This window comes from Fundulus heteroclitus, chromosome 3, assembly GCF_011125445.2.
Source record: "Fundulus heteroclitus isolate FHET01 chromosome 3, MU-UCD_Fhet_4.1, whole genome shotgun sequence".
NCBI lineage: Eukaryota > Metazoa > Chordata > Actinopteri > Cyprinodontiformes > Fundulidae > Fundulus > Fundulus heteroclitus.
The window spans coordinates 43,280,887-43,299,422 of record NC_046363.1 but is presented as its reverse complement, the minus strand read 5'-3'; the positions used below and the strand labels follow the sequence as shown (position 1 = coordinate 43,299,422).

The following is an 18,536-nucleotide window of genomic DNA, read 5'->3' as shown; positions in this document are numbered from 1 at the left end:
GTTAAATATACAGTAAATCCCCTTACCCAGGGGTTGGATGGAGGCAGTAATGGCGCCGCTGTGTAAAGCTCACACTTTGGGGATTTATTTCTAACATTTTATTTCAGTCTGGGAGCACCATAAGATTTACAGCCGCCGGAAATAGAAAGTGCACCCTCCTTCAGTTGTGTTTTCTAAGCACTAGCCAAGTGATCGGGTCTTTAGCAGGGTCTAAAACTGTTCTTGCCAAACCGTCATGTGTGAAACGCACCAACAGATTCCATTATGCCGCTATGTGTTAAAGATTAAGCTAATATGGTGTGTAGAAAGCTGTTCTGGAGGTCTTACACTGCAAAAACGGAACTAGAAATAAGTAAAATGTTCTTAATATTTGTGTATTTGTCCTTGATTTGAGCAGGTAAATAAGATGATTTGCCAATGGAATAAGAATTTTGCACTTAAAATAGGAACAATTCATCTCCATCATCTTATTTCAAGTGCAGGATGTTTAATTATCTTATTTTAGGGGTCAAAATACTAATTCCATTGGTAGATAATCTCATTTACCTGCTCAAATAAAGGATAAATACACTAACTTTAAGAACATTTTACCTATTTTTGTACCGTTTTTGCAGTGTATGGTTCGTTCAGATGAAACTTTGCAAACACAAATCCTGCTGCTACGCTGTAAAAAGGGAACTAAAAGTAAGTAACATTTTCTTGAAATGAGTGTATTTGTCCTTGATTTAATCAGGTAAGCAAGGTGATCTGCCGATGGAACAAGAGTTTTATACTTAAAGTAGGAACAACTCATCTCAATCATTTTATTTCAAGTACAGGATGTCTTATTAACTTATTACAGGGGTCAAAATACTCATTCCATTGGCAAATAATCGTATTTATCTGCTCAAATCAATTTCAAGCCAATTTTACTCATCTTTAGTTCCGTTTTTGCAGTGTATGCTCTTTTTTTTTTTTTTTTAAGACAAGAAGTTTTTTTCCTTTCAAGCCCTCCAAACAGGCTTATTCATAATATACAGGATGGTCCAGTCATGAAAGGAGACCTGTAGAGTCTCAGATGGACCTTTTTCTTGATTTAATTTTTCTGAACATTGCCTCTTCTTCATACATAGATGGTGTCTTTCTACCTTGGCACTGTGTTAATGTAGAACAGGATGCTACAGAACAGCAAACTGACAAAACTCTGGTTTTCACTGATTTGGTGAAACAGATGCTGATTAATTCATTTAGTGCGTTTTTACAGAACCTGGCTGTTGTTTTCCCTCTTTTAATCCAACGGGAGAAGCCAGGGTGCATTTTTTGCCACACAGCTTTTTTGTTTTTGTTTGACCTACAATGTGAAATGTGGGTAATTTTTAAATCTTGTAACTTCCAGAGTCAGACCCTAGAACAGAAAAAAAGGTGCACTTTCTTTATACCGTAGCTGAAAGCGATAACCAAAGAGGATTCCTGGACCGTGTTTGTCCTCCTCCTCTGTTCCCCTCCCCGGATTCTCCTCCTGCTCTTCTGAGCTAAATTAACCAATTCACAGACCCTAAAACATTTATATTAAAAAAAAAAAACACTCATCTGAGTGTGTAATAATGGCAAAACCCAAACACAACGCCACAGTTAAACTCAGGCTCTGCATTTTACTTAATGGAATATCTGCCTTCAGCAATTTTCAAGTGAGGGGAAAGCATTTCCTGCTCCGCCACGATGAATGGGCAGCAAATAGTTTCTCCTAATAGGAAAAAAACAACTAGTTATCCTATTCTGAGCTGCATACAGTGTGCAAAAACAGCAGGATGAATAACAGAAAGAGGATTTGAGCGACGCAGGGGGCTCGTAAAAACTTCAGCCCCTCCTGTAAGCACTTTCATGTGCGACGCCTGTGATGAGTTTCTGCTGCTATGAATAAAACACTAAACAGATTATTTCTGTCCACAGACACAACGCGTCCCGCTCCATCTCTCGCTGAGGTTGTGTCTAATTTTAAAGGATGAATACGAAGTCATGTTCCAACACTTCCCTTCTTCCCTGACATTTAAAGAATCAGTCTACTCCCCGTGTTTTGCCACAGCTCACATTTGCTTCAAATCAGCATTTAAAAGCCGGCTGCAGCTCTACACACTAAAACGCATTTTCCACGGCGTTCCAGGCATCCATCACTTTCATTCAAACCTGAGATTAAACTTTAATTACACCCTCTTGATAAATTGGACTGAGTTGTGCATTTCATTAAATTCCAATTTGTTTTGTTGTTATCTAGCATCACATTGTTAATTTACTTTATTGATCGCATTATAAAAGGCAATCACAAAGACATTTTTAATAAAACTAAATTGAAATTACAAACTTAACTGAAACTACTATTATGAGTTTATTATTATGGGTCAGAAAAACAGATATTGATCAGAAATAGCTTTATGTTTATTAGTTCTTATCTTGTGTAAATGCTTTAAAACTCCAATGTTGTTTGGCTTTTTTTATTGTTTATGCAGCTTTAAAGATCTCCCATCTGACGGGCATTAAAAAAAAATGACACATACATTCATGTTGTAATTTTGACCAACGTTTTGTTCTGTTGCAGCATTAATGAGAATCACATTAAAATAAGTTGAGCTGATTCCATTTTGGTTAATCTGTGCTAAAAAAAAAAATTTGGCAGCAGAAAACTTTTTTTTTTTTTGCATTTTAAGGGAATATTTTGAACAAGAGTGAATATTTCCAGAGCTGAGCCCTTTTTCTTTCTGCTTAGACTTTAGTAATAATTTTGTGATATGACACAGGAAAGTAAAGCTTTTAAACAAATACAACTTTTTTTTTTAATAGAAAACTAATTTACCCCAAATCAGCCACACAAACAGTTGGTTTCTTTTTAAGCGCATGAAATATTTTCACAATGATCTCATTATTCTTCTGATTAACACATTTGCAGATAAATGACAGTTAATCCAACTAGAGAATCAAATAAAATCTAAAGTCCTATAGGAATAAACTTTGGTCGTCAATATCGACCCAGATTCATCTATCTATCTATCTATCTATCTATCTATCTATCTATCTATCTAGACTTGAAGATGGTTGGGTCTGGAGGAATGGTTCAAAGTCACATCTGAGCATGGCATGGAACCATTAACTTCATACATATAATTCATACAAATAATTTAATTTAACACTTTTTTCCATGTGCACTTTTGCTTTAAAACAGAACAATTAATTAATGGACATGTTTTATTTCTTTGGATAGGATGACTTCAGTTTGACATCTGCTGAGAATTTCACGTCAATAAAACCTGACTAGAAATATCCTTACAGAGAAAAACTATTTGATATATTCAATAAAAAAAATCTGATTGCATCATAACTCTAAAAGGGCTGTTTACAGGCCTTGGCAACAAAAAAAAGGGTTGCAGTATCTGCAGTGAATGGAAACACAGCCTGTAGCTCTGTGTCACATACCTCAACAGGGGGCAGTGGTTCAATAAACGCTCCTCCCGCCACTGGACTTGAACTGGCAACCCTCCAGTCTCCTCCCCAGTACAAGAAGGGAGGGGAGGAGGTGGCGGCAGGCGAGTGAGGCAGGGTGAAGGACAGGGAGGGGGAGAGAGGCAGCGAGCGGGGCAACGGCGGCGTGGCCGAGCCTTTCTTGAAGCCCTTTTTCTGCGGCTGCGCCGTCAGGGAAAAGGCGTTGGAGGGAGAGACGGCCAGGGAGAGAGGGAAGGGGTGAGGCGGGGTGCCGCTGGCCCGTCTGCCACAGGTTTGAGGTAGGCCGAGGTTGGGAGGAGGGAGGAGGGACAGCGAGAGGGATGGAGGCAGCGAACGAGGCCGAGGACAGGGAGGGTTACTCACGGATTGTCGGAAGGGTTGAAGGGGGGCAGTGGGAGGGACCTCCATGCTGGGTTGCTTCCCAGTGGCTATGCTCTTCCTCCGGGCACGGTGATCTGCAAGAAGGAGCGGAGGTTCACAGCTGAGACCACATCTGAGGTAAAACGAGGACAGGGTGCAAAATATGCACTGGATGTGCGAAGTAAAAACAGAGGAGGTGTGAAAACAAACAGCTACAGGAGAGCAGGTCTGCCTGAAAATGAGCGTTAAACAGGGGTGCAAAGGTGAGGCAGGCGGAAATAAAACCAGGAAAAGTCAAACTGCAGGGCGAAGCACAAACTTACATACACCTACACCCGTCTCACACCGACAGAGTAGGTGTTGGACATTCAGAGCGATAGATTTTCTGTCTGAATGTCTGATGAGGCAAATGTTAACACTCGGCATTTTGTGAGGGGGAAATGAAAGACGCGTGAATAAAGAGGCTCATCAAACAAACAAAGCAGTTATTGACTTCCCTCATATAGTCAGAAGATTATGCACTGCCGTGTCCAACAGCTGGAAGATAAAGTGTGAATCTGTGGCTGGAGAACAAACAAAAACCCACAGCCAGCCAATGACCTTCATCCACAGTCTTGGTGAATTTTTAATGATTGCATTTAAATTTTTCTGGTCTGCTCAGCATCTTTATCCCTAAACATGCCTCTGTCGCCGGTCCACAAAACACAGAGAAGGTCAGTAAAAAGTCAGTGCTAGGTATCAGTTTCTTTAAGGCAAACTTTATACTGAAAGTGACTTTTAGAGCAGCCAGTTGGGGAGGAAACGACGGTAATGTGCCGTAGACAGAACAACAAATGGCGCTCCTGATCTTTAGATCTAAACCGCTCCTCAACATTCATTCTGGTGGGAAGTTTCAGGAAAGCTCGAATGTTTTCCAGTGGAAGGTCTGAGCCAGATCTCCTGTCTATACACAGTACGACAGGAAAGATAGAGGAGCATGAAGACGGGCACCAAATGAAGCTTTTAGGAGTACTGTGGTTTTACTCAGTCATGGTCTGTGATGTGGGCAACATGGCTCCCCACCAGCGGTGTCTCTGGTGTGATAAGTTAAGTGAGGCACAAAAACTCAACACCCATTAGCAGCAACTATTTTATTTGTGATGCATACAACCTGACTTTGATCAATGTTAAATTAAACAGATAAATTAGCATAACCCAAGACACTAGAAAATCCAATTTATTTAAGCTAAATGTAATTTATATTTTTATAAATACAATTGTAAATAAAGGCTCACTCATAATGTTCATTTATTGAATAGAAAAGATTCACATCAATCCTTCAATGAGCCACCAAGGACCACCATCACTAGATTGATATTTGCTTTTAGTTTCCATTTTCCTGTTTTATTTTATTTAAATTTTCCTACATTTTATTTCAACAGTTTTTTTTACTTGTTGTTTACTTGTTTATTCTGTGTCTATCTTCAAATGTTTTAATCATATAAAGCAATTTGCATTGTCCTTGTACTGAAATGTACTATAGAAATGAATATACCTTGCCTTGATGGTCAGACACTATCCAGCAAAACATAAACGTATCGTGTGCATTTCCAGCATTTTGATTGGACGATCAAAATGCTGTGGGCCGTAGTATTTGTGCCCCACAGCTGTCTACTGAGAGCGTGTTGGGCACGCTCCCTGTGATTTCAGGCATTTGTTGTTTAAGCAAACGTTGGTGGGCCAGAATCATAGACCTATCCTGTGGAAGTAAAAATTCACAACAGCAACACTCCGTTTAAAAACGGCATATTAGATCGTTGTGATTGGCAAGTTGTTGTACCGATTTGAGCCACAAGGTGTCAGTATTACTTATAACTCCTTTAAAGTAGCTCTATATGGAGCCTTGACCAACGTTCACTATATGAATACAATAGCATAAAAAACAGTGGACTTATTATTCCACAGCTCATACAACTTTGAGTTAGTTTTGAAGCAAATTTTTGTTCAAACTAACATACAATTTAAGGGTCCAACTAACAGTCGAAGAAATTAAAGGAATTTCCAGCATAAAAATCCATAACAGTTTCAGCAAATTCCTCAATATGATTTATTTTTATGCTCCATCATGTATGTTGGACTTCTGGTTACGCTGTCTAGCAGCATTCCAGGTTGAATGCTAACAACAACTAAAAACTGTTCCTCAAACGATAAAAATAAAAAATCCTTCATGCAAAATTGTCCGATTTGATGCTACATTTATTTTGTGGGGTCGGCTGAACGACAAACAGGTTAGTCAACACATTTTTTTAGGTAGTCACATGTTACACAGAGGACAGGTATTTAACTGGCACAACAAGCTTCTGTTTACATACTGGACTCGGAAATTTTGAAGAATTAATTAAAAAAACATAGAAAAGAACCAAAAATACCCACATTTTGTGACTCGGTCAAAGAAATGAGAAGCAAATTAAAACAATGAATATGTTTGGCACAATAGTGCAACATCAGCAATACCTTTGTGGATTAATGCATTTCAGATTTTTTTAAGGCTTCACCCACAGAGATTATCTTTACCTCAGACCAAGAAGTTGCAGCATCAAGTCAGTACGTACGTAGATTTTATGTCTATAGCGCAGGAGTTTTAAACTTTGGTATAGGCAATATCTACTGTCCAGCAATGTTTAGATGCATCCCTGCTCCAACGCACCTGAATCAAATGCCTGAAAACCCTCTCAAAATGTCACCAAGAAGCACGGTAATGAGCCATTTGTTTGATTCAGGAGTGTGGGAGTAGGGACACATCTAAAACTTGCAGGATAGCAGCCCCTGAGGACTGGAGTCGGAGACCCCTGGTAAAGTACCGTTCTCTAAAAAACAAGTCACAACCCTTCACAGCTTTATAATGATAGAACACTAAATATAAATTAAAAAGACAAATAAATAAATAAATTATACAAGTCATTTTAAACAAATATACCATCTATATTTTATAATATAAAATCATCCTGAAGAAGAAACTGGAGCGCAGACGTGAGTTCGATAATTGTCAGATGAGGAGCCGTAATAATGGGAGCCAAAGAATGGTCCACTGCTCTCAGCCTCTTTCCAACAAAATGTCTTGGAAAGAGTTTCTGTTATAAATAATAGATTAATAAGCTGGCTGTTAACAATGTTGTCTCAAATTCACAGCTGCCGTTTTTTTTTTTTTTTAAATCTTGCTTGTTTTCAAGTGTTTTGACTGTGCTGGGAAGAATCCATAAAATATGTCACCTAATAGTGTAGAACTACCCATACGTTTTCTGTTAAAACATAAAAAGGAAGACAGTTGAACTTCATATTTTTTCTATTTCTTTTCTATACCCACTTAATCCTTGCAGGGTCACAGTGGGGTTAGTGCTTAAGTCCAGGAGTCAATGTTACTCCTAATGTTTCATGTGTCTGAGCATCCAATGGACCTCTGTGAGCAACACATGCATGCTGAGGCTTCATTACGCCTGTCCAACCTGAGAATATAAAGAGTTACATGGATTACTAAAATAATCAAATTACAGCAATGCTGTCTTTTAGATTACTTAGTTGAGATGCAACTGATTTGACCCAATTTAATGAGCTGTATAGTATATTTTATGTCAGAGTAGGGGTCCTGCTAAGGAAGAACTGAGAGACATGTACATCATCCAGAGTAAAAATTGTATTGCCATTAAGTTATTTAGATTTTATGCAGTGAGATTTAGCACCAGCATGTGGTGCAGTGCAGCCTGGCTTCTGTCAGTCTGCTCCAGGGCAGCTGTGGCTACTAACATAGCTCACCACCATCAGGGTGTGAATGGGAGTAAATGACTGACTGTAGTGCAGGGGTCACCAACTTTTATGAAAGTGAGAGCTACTTCACTGTTGTGTCATACGAAGAGCTACCAGAACTGATCTTTGAACTAAAAGAGTCAGAGTTCACCTTAACTTTATGTAAAATAATAAAAATGTTCATGCTTTGTTTTAGATATTGTCATTTTAAAATCTATATAAATGCAAAAGTGATTAAACAAGAGGAGTAATGGAATAAAGTTTTGGTGGTGGATTGTGTTTTTTTAGAAGAGGCTCTTGGGCACCACATGTGGTCCTGGAAGGCTACATGTGGTGCCCGCGGGCACCATGTTGGTGATCTCTGCTGTAGCGTGAAGCGCTTATGGTTGTTGGACTTGATAAAACGCTGTACAAGTACAAGCCATTTATAGATATTGTTGTAGTCAATTCAATTCAATTCAATTTCATTTATATAGTGCCAATTCATGAAACATGTCATCTCGAGGCTCTTTACAAAGTCAAAATCAATCATATTAGACAGATTGGTCAAAAATGTCCTATATAAGGGAACCAGTTGATTGCTTCAAAGTCCTGACAAGCAGCATTCACTCCTGGAGAAGCATAGAGCCACAGGGAGAGTCGTCTGCATTGTACATGGCTTTGCTGCAATCCCTCATACTGAGCAAGCATGAAGCGACAGTGGGAAGAAAAAAACGCAGGTATACGCTCATAAAATGAGAAACGTATAAACAGAGCTGCTAAAACAACTAAGGTAGAACAAGAAGGCTGGTCAGAAACCAGCAGAAGCCGTGCCCTGCAAAGGACTCCACCTGCAGCTGATAACAGCAGTGGAGCAGCAGCAATCCAGAAACAAGCAGCAGGTGTAGCGCTGAAAAAAAAAAAACAACTAAATCGGTTGAAAACTGGCACCAAGGATCTGAGATAAATAGATCCCAAAAACAGCCACACAAACAGCTGACATGCAGCAGAAGTAACAAAGACACACCGACACCTGACCAGCTATGGAGACATCTGCCCCACCCGTCTATCAGTGGTGCACTCCGATCAGCACCTGCCGCTCAGAGTGGGACCGTGGAACACCGTCTACCAGAATGGCTAAACGGGCCAAAATAACCTGATTTATTTTTATTAATTTAGCTTGTATTTTAGTTTTTGTGCTGCACAGATTTGCTGAACGCGCTGTATGCAGATGCAGGGCACAATTGCACGCAGCTTCGAGGGAACAGTGGTCAAAGGGCAAGAGGCAGGCTGCACCCTGAAAAGGAAGGATTGTTGATGACACCATTGTTGTCGGTTGGATGTCTGATAACAATGAGTCGACCTACAGAAAGGAGGTCCAACACTTGACACTATGCTGTTGGAAAAATTGCCCAAACCTCATAATCTCAAGGACCAATGAAGTTGTTATGGACTCCAGCAAATCTAAGCACAACACACAGACACTCCCCTCATGATAGACGACAAACAGGTTGAGAGAGTTGAGAACCTACCGCTCTCCAATCTGCATTGTTTGTTATTATTTCAGCTTTTAACTTTTTGTTCTCTGTCATTTTTCTCTTCATAGAAGGTACACCTGGTCTGGCGTTCTGTTAGCTGTGACATCATCAGGGGAGGCAGATCATCCACTATTACCATCTAACATAGAAAGTACTCCTGGGTCAATGTGAGCTTCTGTGCTTTCTGTGTCTCTTCTCTGTCTTCTCTAAGCCCCAGTGGGTGGAGGCAGATGAGCGTTCACACTGAGCCTGGTTCTGGTTCTGCTGGAGGTTCTCCTCCCTGTTAAAGGGGAGTTTTCCTCTCCACTGTCGCTTCATGCATGCTCAGTATGAGGGATTGCTGCAAAGCCATCAACAATGCAGACGACTGTCCACTGTGGCTCTACGCTCTTTCAGGAGGAGTGAATGCTGCTTGGAGAGACTTGATGCAACCTGCTGGGTTTCCTTAGAGAGGAAACTTTCTCACCAACCTGGAGGATCTGATGGAGTCTGACTTTGGAAAGTGCCTTGCAGTAACATGTATCATGAATTGGTGCTATATAAAAAAAAAATTAATTGAATTGAACTACAAGTTCCTGGCCGTCCACCTCTGCTGAAACTCCCCTGGAGCACACACATCTCAAACCAAGTAGGTAAAGCCCAACAAAGACTTTCAGGCTGCTAAGCTGTACTTTCTGACGGACATTTACATCTGGCGACTACAGAGGAAAGACAGAGCGTTTGCATCTGACTCCACCCACTCCACTCCCATCTAGCAAAAGGTTCCAACCAAAAACGGCTTTTATCCCAGAGCAGTCCATTCACTTATTAACTGAAGACACCTTATAGACAGAAGTAAGTATCCTGATTGCTCTCAACCTTTATTTTGTGTGTTATTCTATTTGAGTGATAGTCACACTGCCAAGCAAGAGCTACTAAACAGTTTTTTAGAGCATTAAACAATGTCAATGAGTTTTATTCTGGTCTAAAAACAGGAAAAGCAAAGATCTATGCCAACAGCCATGTCTAAGGGCAGTTCTGAGACGCCAGTCAACCCAACATACATGTTTGTAGACCATTGGAGTACCTAAAGATTCAATCAAATTTGTAAATTTCAAAATCCTGATCAATGTGTATTTGGGTGAGTTTCACCATTTCCGATGGCTCAAAGTGCATTTATCACAATTTATCCAAGAAACTACTTCTCCCCCCCCCCCAATTTTTAAAACAAAACCGGCAGCATGCATTTTCACATCAGGGACACAGAGGACAGTAGAAAACAAGATTACAAAATAAAATCTTATTCACAGGTTTGATTTCCTTGCAGTTATTTCAGCAACAATCCCTCCTGTCAGGAGCAACATGTCCCTGAATTAAGATGACTGACAAAACTGGTGGATTGCGGCGTTTTAAAGTAAAAACAACTGCATGCGTTTGGGGCAAAGTGGGGAGCCAAGGGACATTTTTTATTTTACTTTGTGCAGATCATAATGGATTTAGCTGATTTCTCTTGAGGGAATGCATATATTGACAGTTCTGAGTCAGCCTACAGTTATGCAACCAGCTTTTTTAAAATGGACAGCTGTGCTTGTTGCCATTGCCATGATGATGATCCAATAATGGTCTTCAGAAAATCTGTTTGCCGTCTTTAAAAATGTGATAAACTCAGGAGCGCAAAGTAAAGCTGAGGCTGCCGGGGAAGTCATCAGCTTTGCAAATGTGGTCAAATGTAAGCAATAAAGGAAAATTCAGCCATTATGATTCACTGACTGGAAGCCATCTGCTAAGTTTCCACCGGATAACTGAAAAATGTTAATGTTCATCATTTGGAAGCGCGGATATCTTTTGCAGATTTTCATGCAAATTTGTCCAACATCTGTTTAAAATAATTCAGAAACAACGGACTCCCCCCCCAGCCCGGCGGAGAGAGAAGTTCCTTAATGACGGCAGCTTTTGCCACAGCATCTTAGATAAGAACAGTTCTGAAAAGCAAGCAGCGTGGCGCGGCACATTCCCCCAGATATGAACAAACCACTGTCTTGTCTGATAAACACAGGGCTGCACGCTAAGAGCCCCGCTTGAATAATAATGTCAAGTCTCATGAATACAGCAGGAAGGAATCAAAGCGCACTTCGTTCCTCCACATCTGCAGGTTGTCGCCTTTTCGGTTTCATCCCACAGATCAATCTTGCACACGGGTTGCTTACATTTGTTTGTTCCTATCTTCTTACATTTGAGACTCTATCTGACTCTTCCTCTTAATCACGCCGTCCATCTCTTTGCTCTTTTCCTCTCTCTGCTCTCTCCGTCATTCTGATGCTCAAACACACACCCCCTCTCTCCCACGCAGCTTTTTTACATAATTCAAACAGTGCATTTATGCCTCCACCGCTCCTCAGCCCTGATCTCTCTCCCCTCTCCGGACTCTCTTCCCCAACAATTTCTTCCCCTCTTCTTGTTTCCATCCCCTCCTCTCGGACTGAAGAGCCCTCCATTTTCTCCATGCTTACCTTTATCTGTATTCCTCATTTATCCTCTCGGCCCTCTCACTTCTCCGCCTTTCATTTACCTGTCCAAATGGCAATCTTTTCACTGAGAGCCCGTCGGTTTCTCTCTGTCTGCAGTTCTAACATTTTCTGCAACCCACGCAAACAGGAGAGGAGAAAAAAAAAATCTTCCGTGACAGAGTTTGCTGTAACTGTGCCAATGCCTATTTATCCAAGTTCAGAGTGTAACAGAAAATTGCCACCTGTATGCTGGGTGACTGGCAAGTGAAGGAGAATTCTGCAAAATACATATAACAAATAAACATGTCTGACAAAAAAAAGGGTTTTTACGTTTAGTTTGCTATTCATAAATGTGCAAAATCCCCCCAAACATCAGTTTATTATTTATTCTGCTTTCCTATATCTGCTGTGAAAATGCAGAATATACAAAAATCAACCTTCAAAAGTACAATGTGTGTGTGTGTCTGTGTGTGTGTGTGTATGTGTGTGGGGGGGGGGGTATTGCTACACGTCATATTAAAGTCCATAGCCCCTTTTATGATTTGTACAAGTTTTAGTTAAGGATAATAAAGATATTAAGTTATGAAGGTTACATAAGTTACATCTGAAGGAGAACATAAGAGCCTTTCTTGTGACATTTTACAATTCTCACTAGTTGGACGTCAAGAGATGTTTGTAGCTCTTTCAATGTGGCTAAATTAAAAGTGATGGGAGTCACATAAAAAGGACAGTTTGTATTTTTTCGAACAGGCTTCTGTGGGGTAATTAAGAGCAGTCAGCATCTTACCGGCCATAGGTGGCGTTCGGATTAATCTCTGGGAATCTGTGAAACGTCTTGGAGAATACGTGAAGCTATGATCTAGACAGAGTGGAACCCAGACCCAGGCTGCGTTCTGCCACTTTAAAATACCTCCGATGTTTAATTTGAAAAATTCATTACAAATTTCTAAACTGCTAAGCCTTTTAATGGTAACATCTTGACCAAAATTAAATCAGTTGAAGCAAAGGTTAATCTTTTTTTAATGTTCTGTTTTTATTCAAAAAGAGTACCAAAAATAATACTAAATACTACTACATCCTTGATCATTGCAGCTACAAAAAGCATTTGTAGTGTTTATTTATGGGTATTCTAATTTTGTGACTTTCAGCAGTCACCATTAAAATCCAGAGTTAGTTATCTTTGAAGATTTTTGATACATGTTTTTAAAATACTAAATGCTTAAATACTGGCTATATTTAGCTATTGAATGATTAATTTCTAATTTCTAAGTTGGAGGGATTTAGACTAAATTTAAACAGAGTGACAGCTACACTACAGGAGAAATAGAATGTCATTTAAAAAGACGTATAACCTGAATGAAAACACGGAGGAAAGACCAGACGTAATGATCCTCCTGCCTGTGAAATCTCTGCTGGTCGTCACGGTGAAGTCACTCCCTTCCTGCCAAGTTCTGCTCAGACGTCGGGTCTGAGTGATTTCACCTGCGACAGCTCTGATTCTGGGAGGAGCTTATATTCCCGGCTCTCCCCGTGTGTAAACGCCAGATTGTTGAAAACCCTTGTGAGAGTAAACCATCCAGCAATTCTTGTTTGTCTACCAGTTCAGGACCAGAGCTCGTTTTTTTGTGGATTGTTGTCTTCTTGCCTCGCCCTTGTCGGATTCTCTTTTGACCAATCCTGTTGTTCCTCGCTCCTTTGTGGTTTTTGACCCTAGCCTGGACCACGGATTCCCTTTCCACCTCAGTCTCTCTGCTCATTCAGGGAAGGAGTTTCTATCGCTGCAAGGAGCAGCTTGTCTGGAGACCTCGGCGCGCCACTAACCTGTCTCTCTTCCCCTGCAGCGACTCCGGAGGACGCTCCAGCTCCGTCCCGTGTCGGCTTGTTCTGCGCTTTGATAAAAGCTCTGATTCCACTCCTGTTTCCATCTGCATTATGGGACTTCTAACCCTTTTATTTGTGACAGCAGCTTAATTTGATAAAACCTCTTATGAAAATGTGTTTTTATTGTGGAGGAAATTAAAATTCCTGTCCTTCTTCTCACAGCAAAGTGACGCTGGGAGTCCAATAAATTGATATTAGTTAATTAGTGGATATTAATACCTACTGGAAAGTCAATGATAGTCAACTGAACAGAGACAGATTTTAAAATTACACAAATCTGCACTTAAACTGACCCAAATCTAACAAACTGTTAGTGTCTGTACTAGCTACAATATTCTCAATATTTATCTTGATAACTCCCCTTTTCTATAATATTTCCATCCTCATTGGTTCTGGTAATAAAAACACAAAGACAAGAAAATGTCGATTTTGTTTCCACTGAACGACTGCTGGCACTTGGATCGCCTCCTCAGTGACGACAGCATGAAAACCAAACAGCATGATGGGATTACACAGCAACAAGTTCTGCCTTCAAGGCAACATCTCTACCAGCAATATCCATGATTTCTTTCTGCAACACAAGCTCAGAGGCTTTTCTAGGGTGTCCTATTAGGAGAACGTGCTGGTAACAACATCCTGGGGTTGGTTTTCTAAGACACGATCTAAGATTCCCTCTCACGTGTTAACTTTCTTTTGAGGTGGTACCCTCCATCTTTTCAGAAATTTGATCAGTTTGCTAGTTGGGAGCTAGGAGGCGTGTTTTGACATGTCAAAAAAAAAAATTACATCAGCAATGATCTTACAGAAGACAATGTTGCCACATTTCAACCTGGGAGGGCCTGTAAGGACTCACAGTTCCTCATTTCACATGGAGAGAAAATATTAGCAACCAGAGAACAAGACAGCTAAAGGAGCTACAATATTCGTAGGATTGCAGGTGCCATTAAATTTATCCTAAATTAGACCATTCAACACCTAGAGAAACTGCAAACTTCCCACAAATTGTATTAGTTTGTGTGTTAAATGTGAAATCTGATGACGGTACAATTTAAGAAAAGATGGTATATAGTATAACAGAGCTTGTTTAGTTAAATGCTAAATCTTCTTCCCTCTAAAAACAACATCTGGAGGAAAAGTATTTTTAATAGATGATCAAAGTAAAGACGTTCAGCCATAATACAGTTTGACTAAAAACATAATTTCAGCACAAACACCTCGTGTTAAGCACAGTGATGGAGAAGTGATGCTTTGGGCTTATTTTGCAGCGACAGTACCAGGGTACCATTCAATCTCTAAACATACGTTGTTCTCACAATTGATTCTGAAATACTTGCTATACAGAGGGGTTCATCAGTTTGAAAGCTTAAATTTGGCCCAAACTGGGTGATCAATAGGATGATAATCTAGAAACAGGAAAATAAGTCATAAACGGCCCAGTCAAAGTCCAGAACCCAAGATTGAACTTCTATGGTAGGACCTTTTGAAAGCTTTCCATAGGCCAATACCTTAGAAACCCAGTTTAATTTCCAGATTATGGATGAAAATGTCTACATATTCACTTTAATTTCCTCTGATCTTTAGTCGCTGCCCTCATGTAAGGATTAATCAGTGTCTGCTGGTCTGCTAGAAGTGTTGATATATGTTTCTGTTATGCCATCAACGTGTAAAAATTATAGCTGCTATCAATACAAAGCTTGAGGAAGAGTCATTCTGAGACTTGTTTTGTACGTAGACTTTAATAAGACAAAGTTTACACTCCATCCCGACCAAACCACAGTTTGAATCATTTTTGTGCGTTCATCTTCAAAATGTGAGCGCATAAAAACGAGCAGAGTGCCATCCAAAGCCTTGGGGTAATTATAAAAAGAACATCAGAGAGCATGTGTCTTATTACATCCTCCAGTGAAGGGTTTTATTGGGCCTGAAATGTTCTGTTTGCTTTTAGTGCTCCTGGTTGTCATTGTTCTCTGTTACCATCTGAAAAAAAAAAACGAAACGCCACTTCCAGATTAAATGTTGTCTCTGAGCTGTTGGGTTTCCCCGTACACAGCAGCGAAGACACATAACAATAAGTCAAATTAGCATTTTTCTGTTTGAAGCAGATTTACAAACACACAAAGATGGCTAACAGAATATCATGTACCAATCACATCCTTTCCATCAAAGGTAGTAAAGCTAAAATAAGCCCAGGGCTCTTTGGTGGTTGGAGGTTGTATGCCTACGGGGACTTGGACGAACACGTCTGTACTGACTGCTTCAATTCAGAAAAGTATGTTGAGATTACTTACCTGTAAGTTCTGCCCTCTTAGCAACACATTTCCCAGTAACAGCCATGAACATTTCAGCCTCACAAACTCCTAGGTGAGGTCTGGGGCTTCCCCGTAGCAGAACCTGGGGGACCGAGGCCGGACCTGCCATCGCTTCCTAACTTCCATGAAGAGGAGCAGTGGAAATGCTCGCAGGTCGACCCGGATAATGGAGCTGCTCACCCTGTTTCTGAGGCGGGACCCGTGTTATTACCCAGGGTATTGCTCTTTCGGTGGTTATTGCGTTGCTGTAGATGAGGCCTGATATGTTATAAATGAGCAAACCCAGAGCTTTGCTTCTCCTTCAGTTTACCGTAAGCGGAGGAACCCCATCACTAGAACAGACACAGCCTTCGCTCCTCTCTCCATCTTCAGCTTAATCAGACCAATGGCCTCACATCAGAGCCTTGATTAGTTTGGTAGAAAGATTAAATAGAATATTATTATTAACATTATGTAATATATTCAGGCTTCCTGTTTCAGACTTTGCATTACAGCCTCAAAACTCACTTAGATCAATCTCTGTACAATTCATTACTCGGGGAAGTACCTCATGCCCGGTTAAATGTATGAGATGATCCATTCAATTGTGATTGGACTCTGTTCTTGTAGCGCGTTGCTGCCATACATATACAGAATTACGCTAAAAATGCACGCTGGTGGAGAATTGATAGCTGCTGCAGTATAAGAAATTAATGAAACATATTGAAGTAATAATAAATTACAGCACATGTCATTTAAAGCTATGCAGAAACAAGCAGCTGGCTAAGATGGATCAATTACTTTCACATTTTAACAGAAAACATTATTACTCTCTGGTTTTCAGAGTAAATGGTCTCTAGCCAACCAATCTCCACAATGATCGCTATTCACAGGTCATGAACCGCCTTACCAAACACAGAGTTTCCATCAAAGGTACCAAATGCAGCAATGTGCTTCAGCGAGACCGAACAAGAGACTCAACATTTCAGCATTTTTTTTTCCTATCACCACTGACTGAGAGGCAGCGATGACATTTTACTTAGATATAACCTTAAGACCTGTTACTTTCCACTAAAACAAGTTTCAATGTTTTGCACAGAAAGAGAGAACTCTGAAAGGGAAAAAATAATCTGTAATTCGTCACGAATGTGACCGGCCATGCAAAGCAAACTGAAGTTGACTAGTGCAGAACTTTACAATTAAATGTTCTCCTGATCTGTCAGGGCAGACCAGACCAGGTCCATCCTTCATGCATTCAGCTGTAATATTGATGCAATGCTTCAAATTCCTGCAATGCAAACAAGGCTAAACAACATTTACTCCCGTGTTGGCCCAAAATGATGACCGGGGAACGTGCAGAACACTCCCTTCATTAACTGTTCTCAGCCTGTTCTGACTCACAGTACGAATATTTATACAATAAGAACTCCGTGATGCGACTATATGCAAAATCAGGAGGGTTGCAATGGCTCACATACCCTAAATATCCGGTAGAGACCTGTTGGTCCGGTGCGGACATGCACCAAACAAATACAGCAATATTTAATACCTGAACACATGCAGAATCAAGAATCTTTATTGTCATTGTGTAACCATAATGAAATGTTGGTGAGACGCCGACTCAGAACTCACACATGACGCAGACACAAATCTGGGATATTGATATTCAAGTTGAATGCACTGACGACACTTCATGAGAAGCTAAAAGCAAAGAGTTCTTAGCTTCTGATAGATTTAAATGTTCAAGATAAAAAAATACAACTTTTTCACCTCTGATACGATACGATATTGCTGCTTTGAATATTGGCCGATACCGATATTGACCTGATACGATATCACCAGGAATAATACATACTTTATTACTTATTTTGTGGAATGTAACGTTAGAAAAAGGCTTGATGAAGTGAATTTACTCAAACAGAGAACAATAGTCAATATAAGAAAAACTGACCCATTTATTATTAACCAATGGGTTACATAAACTAATAAACTTAAATATAAAAATATTATAAATTGAATACAATCAAATAAAATATGTATACATTATAAAACCCTGAAAGAAAGCTCAGTGAGTCCAATAAAAGCAAATAACTTTAAAGTGCAAATAACCCAAACACAATACTATCCATTGTCCAGCTGTGGAAAGTTGAGAGTCCACAGCTCTGATGTTCAAAAATGTGAGCATTGGTCTTACTTTTAACCAAAACAATAGTATTATTAAAATTAAAATTTAACTCTAATTGTATTATTTAAACAAAGACAAATAATAATTAAGTAACTTTCCTTGTGCTCCATCTCCACATTCAAAGTATCTTTATTAGTCTCCCTTGAGAGAAATTTGTCTTGGAAACAAGGATCGGCTGCATTGCACTACATATTCAATCACTAATAAAAGAAGTCTCAGTAAAATAATAAATTAATAAATATACAATTGTTCATAAATCATAGTTCAACTAAGACGTTCATATTAAAACCATGTAAATCAACCTTTAAAAATGGAATAATTTCAAATACCACAGCCCTCCCAGTTTCTGCTGTAGAACACAAGAGACCATAGATGTGGCTACCTACGTGTCCTGGCACTTCTGTTAATCTGCAGTCTGCGGTCTCCATGATGTGCAGATAGTTTTGTCAACAATGTAGTGGCGGCTCGACATAATGTACCGATGCTCTGGTTGCTCAATTAGTCATTTAAACTTTATTTAGACTTTAACAAAAATTACTGCAAAGCTGCAATAATCACTCCTACTTCA

General features: G+C 39.8%; 1 protein-coding gene across 12 annotated transcripts in view; it reads right to left on the bottom strand.

The window, feature by feature from the left end:
- The window catches only part of syngap1b (synaptic Ras GTPase activating protein 1b), a 259,686-nt gene that overhangs the window by 59,771 nt on the left and 181,379 nt on the right, over window positions 1-18,536 (bottom strand). For 11 of the 12 annotated variants that reach the window (XM_036135450.1, XM_021323641.2, XM_021323646.2 and 8 more), the window contains one exon: window positions 3,835-3,926. In XM_036135450.1, the coding sequence (XP_035991343.1) occupies window positions 3,835-3,926 (92 nt within the window). Of the gene's footprint in view, window positions 1-3,444; window positions 3,725-3,781; window positions 3,927-18,536 lie in introns of all 12 variants that reach the window. The other variant, XM_021323653.2, reaches the window with a different exon arrangement.